At 36.2% G+C, this 12,208-nt stretch overlaps 1 protein-coding gene across 1 annotated transcript; it reads right to left on the bottom strand.

The window, feature by feature from the left end:
• Nucleotides 1-312: 312 nt before the first annotated feature.
• On the bottom strand, nt 313-1,978 carry LOC139859764 (uncharacterized). The gene is made up of 5 exons (XM_071848538.1): nt 1,849-1,978; nt 1,431-1,642; nt 1,262-1,343; nt 735-1,126; nt 313-618 (listed from the first exon to the last, which is right to left on the bottom strand). The coding sequence occupies exons 1-5, from the start codon at nt 1,976-1,978 to the stop codon at nt 313-315; spliced, it is 1,122 nt and encodes a 373-aa protein (XP_071704639.1).
• Between the last annotated feature and the right edge of the window lie 10,230 nt (nt 1,979-12,208).

Here is a 12,208-nt window from a genome sequence, read left to right as displayed (position 1 = left end):
ATAATAATAATACTATTTATATATATATTTAAAATATAGTTTTAAAAATATAGCGTTAAACTTGGCTAGCTCCCTGTGGAACGAACCGGACTTACTAAAAACTACACTACTATACGATTAGGTACACTGCCTATAAGTGTTGTAGCAAGGTTTAGGTATATCCCCTCGATAAATAAATAAATAACTTGTGTAAAATTGTATAGTATTTAATAGTATTACCTTGTAAAAATTAATAGTATTTTATACCCCTTCGCTTTAATATCAGTGACATTGACAAGAAACACAATTTTTGATGACGTTACTTGTGTCACGTTACATGGATGGCCAGTAGTAACCTAAAGGAATAATTTTTCCCACAACGGTACGGAACCCTGAATGCATCCCGCATGTTCCTTCACGTACTTCCCTGATTACCATTTCAGCCTCTTGCAGACCAACGCAATGAAGTAGCGGACCCAAAAAGGACTTCTTGTAAAGTACATTGTCACGTATGATGTACATGGGTGCTTTCATGCGTATTTTCCTTGCTGCTACGCTGTCAACGGGAAGCGTGCCATCTTTTAGATAATTGATAATTAGATTCATCCAAGCGTTCACCTCCTCGACTGGCGCTGCCACCTGTAAAATATCACGTTATAAATGTTAAGGAAAGCCGATCATTCCTGAACATGGTTTGCCAATAAATTGTATAGTGGTTTTTAGGTTTTATAAGCACGATGGCTTGATACATGTACCACATCAGTAGATTTTTGTTCAACAACTTCAATCCATACGTCCTTAGCGAAGTGGCTAAATGTCAACGAAGCAAGCTTACTGAGGGCGTCAGCTTTTTTGTTCATTGACCGTGGCACTTGAGTGATTGAAAAAGAATCAAATTTTTTGGCCATTTCCTCCACTAAATTCAAATACTTTTGCATGGCCAGGTCCCTGGATTCGAACGTTCCGTTCAGCTGATTCGCTACCAGCTGGGAATCAACCTCAACTTTCAATGCCTTAATACCCATTTTTTCTGCTATGCGTAACCCGGAGAGTAACGCTTCATATTCGACTTCATTGTTAGAAATAGGAAATGCAAAGCGTAGAGTATAAGTGTGTTCTTCACCATTTGGGTTGGCACCAGCCCCTTCTGAACTAGACGCTCCGTCAGTAAAGAGTTCCTACGTCATGGCGTGCGGTGCCGTTTCATCGATATGTGTTGATGGTCCCGAATTGATAAATTATATCATGAAATCATCCAGGATTTGTCCCTTAAAAGAGTTACGCGGGGCGTAGATGATTTCCTGTTCCCCCAGTTCAATCGCCCATTTCGCCATTCGACCAGAAATCTCCGGTTTGCTTAGAACCTGCAACGCAAATGTTAGAAAAGTTCTTCATCGTACTTGTTCATTCCAATGACGTCATACCTATTTGATAGGTGAGTCAGTTAGCACCAAAATGTGATGTGCTTGAAAGTACCGCCTTAACCTCCTTGCGGTATGAACTAGAGCGTAAACAAGTTTTTCAACAGGATTATAGTTAACTTCGCCATGCTGCAAAACTTTGCTGACGAAGTACACCTGCATATGGGTCCCATCACGTTCCACTACGAGTACTGCGCTAATTGCTTCGGCACCCACTGCTAAGTACACAGTCAAAGTTTCTCCTGAAAATTTGAAAATATTAGTGAACAAGTACGAAACGTTGGTACCGTCAATCGAAATGAATACTTTACTTGGTACCAGAGCGGTTAGAGTAGGTAGGGTTCTGATCAAGGTTTTCATCTCTTGGTGCCGTATTTCTCATAAGGGTGGTGGTTACGGCTATCGAATTTACTTCCGGGACGGCTTCTACTGCCGCCTCCGCTGTTACCTTTGTACCACCCTCCGAAATGCTGGTAGCGATTGTTACCTTTTTCGTCCTTGTCATCCTTGCCGCCAGACTTATGATCAGCAACGACTACGTCAGCAAACTCTTCGGAACGTATGTAGTCGCGTACCATCCTGACAGCGTTTATAAAAGTTTTTGGTAACTTCCGTCTCATGGACTTAACTAATGAAAAGTATCTGATCTGGAATATTCCCATTATGTAAGCGGAGATCTGATGTGACTCAGGCAAATCAGGTATCTTTTGACATTCGGAAGTAAACCTGGTAGTGAAGTTCTATAGCGATTCACATGGTCTCTGTTTGATTCCATGCGCGTCCAATGTGTTACCTCTGTCCTTCTAAAGTTCTGTAAGTGTTGGATGAACTTTGCTCTTAAATCAGCAAAACTGGAAACGCTTAGCGGAGGTAGCTTAGCGAATCATTCCCGAGTGCTGGATTGGAGTTGTCCCGGGAACATATGGCACGCCGTAGCGTTATCCCAATGTTGGGTTTTAATTGCATGCTCAAACTGTTGCATGAAATCTTCTGGGTCGTTGCTCCTGTCATACATGCCCAGCGTAAGGGGCGTCATGAGGACAGCATGCAACGGGTGCGTTGCGATTTCTCTGATGAATTTCTCCGACGTCGCGGAAGGCTCAAGTGGTTTCTTCACCTTGTCTCCGCCCATCATGGCGTACCAATTGTTCAACATTCCATCTGCTACGCCAGGCTGCTCAATTTGTGCAGTCATGGACGGCGGAGCGCCTAAAATGAGGGTTTGGATTAACTCCTGATGCGCCTCGTCTTTAGTCTTAACGGGTTGTTTCCCAAACTTCGGCATCGTTCGTGTCGAGTCTTGGGGGTACTTATGACGCTCCCGTCTGCTTATCGCCCCATCCTGCCGCGAGCATGGGCAACACGAATCCTCCTTTCGCCAAGAAGCGGATAGCCTCCTCTCCATTGATCGTCTTTAAGCTGGAACTAACGATTTCTGGGCTGGTTGGGGCTAAAACGTTAGGTCCAGTATTGGTGTTATCTTCAAAGTCAAGCCTAGCTCGACGGATATTTTCATTCGGGGTCACATAATCACTTTCGAAGTTAGGTCTCAAAGGATCATATTCTTCCCCAGCGCTTGAAAATGGTGGTAAATCAAAACTTCCTGATATTTTGCGAAGTTTGATGTTCTCGTGGTCTCACAGAAGGCACCAAATGATTGAACCAAAATTATCTGGTTCGAGTGCATGTAAGTAAAAGAATAGTCTAACCTTTGGAAGGGGTTCCTTCAGTAAGATGGGGTATGAAGGGTGTGGTGTTGTTTGTCTTTTGCTGAGCCTCCAAGGTAGGAAACAGAAGAAGATTAGAGTGTGTGGATGATTAGCCCTCAAATGAGGCTTAGAGCCACTATTTATAGATGGATAATTGGCGGTTATATACAATAACTGCTATAATAATGCCCACTCTTAATAACTGCCATTAGAACCTTCTAATCATGCCTACAACCTACTCTACGCTCTCCACGTTCCTGATTTGTAGGGCTTTGGTCCAGCTCAGCAATACCAAGTCAACCTCGTGAGAACGTCACGCTACCAGACACGCGACGTTGACTTGAATATACCGTTATAAGCTCGACCAAGGGTTCCAGGTAAGCTGAACGTCACGCGTTGCTCGTGACACTGCACGTAACGCAGCGTGACGTGACGGACGTCATTATTTTGTTTATCTAGTACGGAGTAGAATTTACAATCTATGCACAATTAGTTTGGAATCATTATTCATTATGATTATGATTATGATAATATTGAAAAAAGTAAGTAAATGAAGGACATGCTAGAAACCTTACGATATATACTCCGTAAAAAGAAAGTGGATAGTAATATAATTACTTCGTATAAATATTAATTAATTATATTAATTATTTCTATTAATTTATAAAAAAAGGATGTTCTTAATGAAAAAATGTTATTCGTTCGCCGAAAATGCGATGATTGTTGTAGTAATTTTTCTGTTTTAATATTGTTATTGTTTTTAACTAGTTATGGAGCCCTCGTTTCGTGCCGGGGCTCCGTTTTGAATGTGAGTTAAATAAAAAAAAATCTTCATCTATTTTGTAAAAAAGAATTTTTTTCGACATCTAACATTGAAGGGTTGTTCCTTTTGTGAAAGTTGCTTCTTTTAGCGTTCATTTTTTTTTTTAAAGTTAATTGATCTATTTTGTAAAAAAAAATGTTTTTCGACATCTTTTGGTAGCATTGAAGGGTTGTTCCATTTATGAAAGTTGCCTCCTTTATCGTTGAGGAAGAAAAGAAAAAGGTTGATTTTTTTGGTAAAAAAGATTTTTTTTCGACATCTTTTGGTAACATTGAATGGTTGGTTCTTTTATGAGAGTTGCTTCTTTTATCGTTCGAGACCAAAAAAAAAGAAATAAAAAAATAAAAAATGAAATGACGAAAATACCCCTGATTACTATTGATGAATAATGTTACAAGTTTTTGTCTATTAGATATATTGATAAATATTTAGAGGTGACAAGTTTGAATATAAATATAAGTGGGTAGGACCAAATCAATAGAAAGTCAGACATTTGGAGTTCCAAAGTCCAAACTTAGATTTTTCTTCTCACTTTGACTTGTAAAAAGACTTTATATATCAGCTTCTTCTTCTTTTTTTATTTTTTTTATTTTTTTTATTACTGGGAATCTTTAAAAATCATGTAATGTAAATTTCAAAGACTTTCAAAGAACGCTAAACGGACGCTTTTTAAAAAACGCTAAATATTTGGGGTACTTTTCATACACGTTGATTTTGCGTTAAATTTTTAAAAGTCGACAGTTCCAAAGCGAAACGCGGAGATGCACATATATTGTTAATTTAAAATAACATTTAAATCTCTCACGGGTTATACCTTTTAGTTCGACTCGAGTTGCGCTTCAACGACATCATCGTTAGCCACAAAATAATTTTACTAAACGCAATAAAATACATTAAAAATCGAACCCCCAGCGCGAAGCGAGGGTTCAATAACTAGTTTATATCATTTTTACCTCTACCAGTCTACCACTATACCAAAGAAAAGATATAAAACGAATAGAATCAAAAAGTTAATTTTTCTTCATAGGGGGAGTGCAATTTCTGTAGCTCCAAATATGTCAAACTAACGGCGCCACCATAGTGAAAAGCATATTCTTCATGTCTAGTCTAGGGGTGAGGGTGGTACCATATTGATACTGGTATCGAACCGTACCGAACCGGTTGGTACCGCTATCATTGTTTACCCTAAAGTGAGTACCGAATAACGTACCGATATAATCGGTTCGGTCCCGGTACGGTTCCGGTATCGGTACGGTAAAAGTAGGTACTATACTCATTTAGTACCGATTTACATTTTACGATTTAAGTTTTACGTTACATGTTATGGTTGGTAAATTGTAGTTCATATATATATATATATATATATATATATATATATATATATATATATATATATATATATATATATATATATATATATATATATATATATATATATATATATATATATATTGATTTCATTGCTTAACCTTGAAAAGTAACACCAATTTACGATTTATGCTATCCAATGCATTTGTAAAAAAAATGAAATAAAATTGAAAAGCATAAATAATTAACAATTCACTTATATGAGAACCTCACTACATGTCTGATAAAAGTTCAGATCATGCCTTGTAGTCTTATGGGGTGGTTGGTTAATTTTATGAAAATAATAATGTAATATGAGATAATCAAAATCATATATTAACTAACTACGATAACAAGGAGACTATATACTCTTTTCTTTGAAGGCAAGAAGTTCTATAAATAAGAGAAAAACTAGTAAGAAGCTAGGATTACAATGCCGAAAGGAAAATATCAACAATAACACGGACACATCTACCTACTACGCGAAACACACAACAAGAATACAACACGAAAGACATACGAATCATCAAGAACACGAAAACACACAACCCAAAGACTAACACGACCACAACTACTTAACTACCTTATCTTAGCATAAAATGACAGTATGAAGGGGCCTACAACTTTCAAAACATATCATCTACCATCAGACGAGCCCCGGTGAATTGGATTCCGAGCATGATGATCCTTCATTTTCATCATCAATATTTTCACAGTAAGAGCATCCCTCATCATCATAATTATTATTTTCCGAGCAAGAGCATCCTTCATCATCATCATAATCAATATTTTCCTCGTCCCGCATTATTCTAGTGAGTGTGTACCATTGATACCATTTAATTTCTTTTCGATGTCTTTTGCGTATCGAATGATATTTTCTAACAACTTAAAAACTCAAAAGCTAGTGGTAGATAATGTAATAACAAAATTGGTTACTCATAACCTGATCATTTATAAACTCAAATCCCACAAATATATAGAATAGTAACAAAATAAAGATTATCAGATACTGGATACTTTAACAACTTATGACAACTTAATTCATTAGGTGGGTGCAAGTAGGTTCAAAATGATTAAGCTTAAATACACTGTTAAAGATAATATACAATCAGTGAAAAAAATATAAATTAACAAAGTATTATAGAATTCAACAAAAATACTATAAAAGATACTACAGTATGAAAATTACTACGAAAATTACAAACTATAAAATTTTAAGTGTCGAAAACATATGACACATTCAATAAAAGATATCAAGCAAGTAAAGATGTACATTATACGAAGTACTCAATAGAAGAAACTATACTTTTTAACTACACAATAGTTTTTCTTTAACCTTTAACAGTCCACCAATTTTATACTATCGGGACCGGTACCAAACCCGCTAAATACCGGTACTGTACCGAAAGTACTGCATGTAAAATTTTTAAATATTTAAGTACCGAATACCGTACCGATTGTAGCGGTACGGTACCGGTTCAGCACGGTACCGCTACGGTACTTATATGATCAAAACTGACGGTTTTATTTATGCGGTGTCGTGAAGTTGTAAAGCGTCGGAATTAGCTATCAGAAAGGGATAACGATTTTAAATTTTATATTTTACGGGGGCCAAATCTTACTACTCATTCCTATGGTGAGTAAGGGAAGTATGACCTAGGGTCGAATTTTTAAGAAGTCGACAGAATCGAACCTATTATCTTAGCGTATTCCTAAAGTAGAGGAGTAGTTGTAAATTACCTAATTTTGGATTTTCTAGTTTATAAAATAAAATAAAATAAATGCGATTAAATTTGTAATTCGGATAAGGTTAAAGCAAGTGCATATTATGATTTCGTTAGTTAATCTGCCGAGATTATAAAATGCTGGCTCATGAATAGGTAGTGACTTTGTATTTATTACACTGGTTCTACCGCCCCTGTCAGAGGACTGACATGTCACTGGGTAATGCGTTAGGCTTGAAGATTCTGAATAGAAAATAACGTCCCATACCCCCGACGCCCGTGCAGCCTGACTACTAAGCGTACACGTTCAGACGGCTCATCCAATTGAGCGACTCGGTTAGGTGACGTATTAACGTTCCAAAAGGTCTAAACTTTCTTAAGAATAATAAAATACAAGGTATCCCATATCCGACAGACGCGATGTGCGTTGATGCTTTCGTTAATGATTGGTTTTAAAAGATAGTTAGGCCTTTAAAAGAGTTTAACCATAAAGAACACCATGGCCAAGTCGGTGTGACTTCCATGAACACGTTCGGTTATCCTAACGCTCCAATCCTTTATGAATTTAAACAAACAATTTCTTAATTAACTATGAATCCCTCAAGCGGGGTGCAATGCTTAAGACCACGTTATGGTCAAGTGTACTAATCAGCACTGACCGATTTCCATGGCCTTATTTAGCAGAGGTACCGCTTACAACAATCGTTGTGCTTCAGCGTACGTACGAAGTTTATATGCTTGGTGACTACACTAGCATGGTCTAGGACCGACAATGTATTAAGGGCCCAGTTCGATGTTTTACTACAAAAAAGTCATCATTCGGAATCCAAGGCTCGGTGGACTTACTACAACCGGTGTGCCTCAGTCAAGCTTGCGTTGTATCCGGCAGAGTTCTCTTACCAAGGGGTGACACATATAGTTTACTCTGAATTGGAGTTCGCGACTTCCTAATAACAGAGCCAATAACTACGTTTTATTAGTTGGAAAAGCGATTGAGTTTAAAGAATATTCGGAAAGCATCTCGACAACATACACAATCTATAAAATTATTTTGGCAGCATAACTAACTACATCATAACATACACTAAAGATAACTACTTGCTAATCATGGTAACAATATCATAAATCAAAATAATAGAAGACATTATATAAAGATAAATGATAGTAGTACCAGTAGATTAAACGAGTTCCTAAAGTACAAAAGTGACAACTTCAAACTCCAGACCGCTCCTCATACAATCTTTGGCGTTCTTCTCCGGGTACTAAATTTCCCGCTCGGAGTCGAAGACCTTGAAAGTATGGCTCTAATTATTGTAGTAAGAGAAAGAGAGAGAAGTGAATTAAAGTGTGTGTTGAAATGGTGTGACAAATGGCATATTTATAGAAATTTTCTGGCTGGAAACGGCTGGCAACCCGTTGTGGGTGCACGTTTTTGGGCAAGCTGGTGCTGGTGCCAGGTGTGGGTGCTCGGTGATTTGCTGATCTGGCAAGCCGGCCTACATGGAAAGCCGTTCTGGCAAGCCGGCCTGCAGACCATTTCTGGTGCTGGTTTGCCTGATTTTCTTGGATCGTCTTGCTCGTTTCCGGGATCGTAACTTGGTTTCCGGGGTTGTAACTTGTCTTTCATGTTTTCGCTCTAGAATCTTCGTTTTAGTTCCGTTTTACTTGATTCTTTTTGTATCTCCTTTGTAATTACTTAATCTACAAAATTAACCGACAAAGCGAATATTTTGGCGATAAAGTTTGAAACTTTATTATTTTTAGGACTTAATATTGGGTTAAAAACGTGACTTTTTAGCCGATATCAAGTACGAATTGGTATCGGTAATTTGGTACTAATGATCATCCCTAGTCTAGTCTTTCTCACCAATCATCGAACCAAACAATCCATTCTAACCAATTTTTGAAACTTGGCATATCAATATTACCATATATGCGAAGTCGTCTCCATAGATCCATGGTAAGATGACATTCAAACATCACGTGGTTACTTGACTATCCCGGTGTCAAATGATACACACTATTTGATCAATATCTACTCCTCTCCGAGATAAATTTCAACGAGATGGAAGGTTATCCCTCGGGAATCTTCATAGTAAAATGTTTATTTTTTAAGGATACCTTAAAACCATCCAGTAAATGGATCACTTTCTGGAAATCTAATATCATCCATATGTATTCTTGTAACAGCCACCAAATACGACATCTCGTCACCTATCGAGCATTTTCATGAATCTTTGTTTTTTGACAACATGATCTGTCCCACCAAATTTGTTACTTGTTCTATCAGCTCAATGTTTCTGTCACCAATGCCTGCACGAATCAACTCCTAAGATCATGAATTATTAACAAGCCTATCCGCAAGATAGCAATCTTTGTTCGATTCCAAATGATAGAGACGATGAAATTTATCTTTCAAAAACCCGTCACCTAGCCAATTATCATGCCAAAAATGAATAGATCTTCCATAACCAACTCTAGCGCGAATAACATTACTAGGAATGAGCCCTTTTCTAACAGCTTTATGAAACGTATCGATGACATTCGAACAATATCCTTCGTGTGTTAATATAGAACCATCTACACCTGCTATGTCACCATGTACAGCCTTCACAATTCTTGCCCATGTCGCGTTCGGGAAAAGTTTTAGGCACCAAATCCATTTGAAGATAAGTATATAACTGAAAGCCCTTACAAACTAAGCGTATCATTCGGAATACCAATAATTAAAAGATAAGACTTTGCCACATTAATCTTTAAACTCGAATACCGATAAAATTCATTAAGAACAAGAAAAGTATTACACATACTTTCCTTATTCCATTTTGATAAAATAATTACGTCATCCGCATAAAATAGGTGTGACACATTAATATGCGAATCCCCTATATTGACCCCCGCAATATCCGCCGTTTCTAATACATAAATGAAGGCCCTCCATAATAATAATAAAAAAAGGACTTAGAGGGTCACCTTGACTCAATCCTCGATGTACCTGAAATTCTTCCGTAGGACTTCTATTTACTAACATGGAATTTTAACCGTTGACAAGATACATACGAATCCATGCCCTTCATATCGCACCAAATCCATGGATCGAAAGCATGTAGTCAAGAAACTCCCAACTGACCATATCATACACTTTATCAAAGTCCACTTCAAATAACATTAAGTTTTTGTTTGTCCTGATTTAACAACATGAAGTTTGTAGAGGGGAGGGGGATGTATACAATTCTTTTTATTAATTAAGATTCTTTAACAGTTAAGGCACATAATTAACAATCAATTAAGTCAAAGTCATATGTAATTTTCAATGTTATTCTTTTATTGAAATAATTTCAAAGAATCACAATTATCCTTTGACGGAATAGTTAACCGGTTGATACATTTTACGTCTAGATAACTTTCGAACGAATGAAGCTTATACAAGTTTTGGAATCTATCGATTTAATACACACACTACTAAATTATACAATGTGGTTTCAACTATTTATAGAAGCCCTAATAACCTGGTAATAGATCGATTGTCGACTGGTACAAAGAATATTTTTACTTAGCCGAAAAATATGTCAAGAAGCATGTGGCTCCCTTTCCTCTTCGGTAGTTATATGCAGGAACACCCCGTTGGACATCCTATTTGAATAAATAAATGGAATTTTGGGTTCCCTAAGCGTTGACAAAGTATTAACCAAGAACTGCACATGGGTTAAACTTCTGTATTTCATTGTTGTCTTGTAAGGTCACCTGTCATCCACTGATGTGTGTCCTTTTCTGTTCAAATTCATCTTTGATGTCAATTGAATAGTACCCTTTGATGTAGACATCCTATGCTGGTTCTTCATAAGATCTTTTTAATGGTTCAGCATACATCCTAAGATGGTCAAGAAGAACTCTTGAATCTTTATCTATCTTGTGCTGATAGTAAAGGTAACATACCAACTCACTCAGACACAGCATTCACTACTGTTATACTTCGAAATAAATAAGTGACATAATGCTGGCCTGTACATTACAACTAGTGTTTATAATCATGTTTTGTCATAATTAAATACTTAATTATGTAGGGACTCATCAATCTCCCCCTATTTGATGATGACAAAACATGTAACATGAAAAGAAAAACACTAAGGCCCAGCTCTAAAGGACTTAATAAAATAAAAAGTAAGTTGTCCCTTAAGTTTACTTTTATGGGATCTTTTATTAAGTTATCTAAATCTTTTAAATTCATATACTATTGAAGATAACTCATTGTAATATCCATTACTCTTATTCGACATACATTACAAAACAATATTCACCATGATTTAAGATAACGTAGTGTCAGGATAATTGCGAGACACTCATTGGAGAGATATACCTTGGTGTAAACACTAGATTCCCTACTAATTGATTTCTCAATTAGCATGTCACGAGGAACTAGACTATCGTGATTCTGATCGGATGGACTATGTAGTGACCCGAACTTTTCTATGTTTATATATATATTAAATGAAATTGTTATTTACATGATTAAGTGTTTCCAACATGTTAAGCAATCAAACTTGTTAAGACTTGATTAATATAAATAGGTTTCATATAGACAATTGACCGCCCAAGTTGACCGGTGATTCACGAACGTTAAAACTTGTAAAAACTATACGATGACATATATATGGTTATATATATAGTTAACATGATTTTATTATAAGTATGTATCTCATTAGGTATTTTAACAATGAGTTATATACATAAAAATGAGACTATTAATTTAAGAAACTCGAAAACGATATATATAACGATTATCATTATAACAACGTCTTACTAGGTACATATGAATCATATTAAGATATTGATACACTTGGTTAATTATGTTAAATGATAAGTAAATATATTATTAAGTGTATTAACAATGAAATACATATGTAAAAATATGACTACTAACTTAATGATTTCGAAACGAGACATATATGTAACGATTATCGTTGTAACGACATTTAACTGTATATATATCATACTAAGATATATTATATATCATAATATCATGAAAATATAACAATTTAACATCTCATTTGTTATAATAAACAATGGGTTAACAACATTCAACAAGATCGTTAACCTAAAGGTTTCAAAACAACATTTACATGTAACGACTAACGATGACTTAACGACTCAGTTAAAATGTATATACATGTAGTGTTTTAATATGTATTCATACACTTTTGAAAG

This window comes from Rutidosis leptorrhynchoides, chromosome 7, assembly GCF_046630445.1.
Source record: "Rutidosis leptorrhynchoides isolate AG116_Rl617_1_P2 chromosome 7, CSIRO_AGI_Rlap_v1, whole genome shotgun sequence".
Lineage (NCBI taxonomy): Eukaryota > Viridiplantae > Streptophyta > Magnoliopsida > Asterales > Asteraceae > Rutidosis > Rutidosis leptorrhynchoides.
This window is presented reverse-complemented; position numbering and strand designations above follow the sequence as displayed.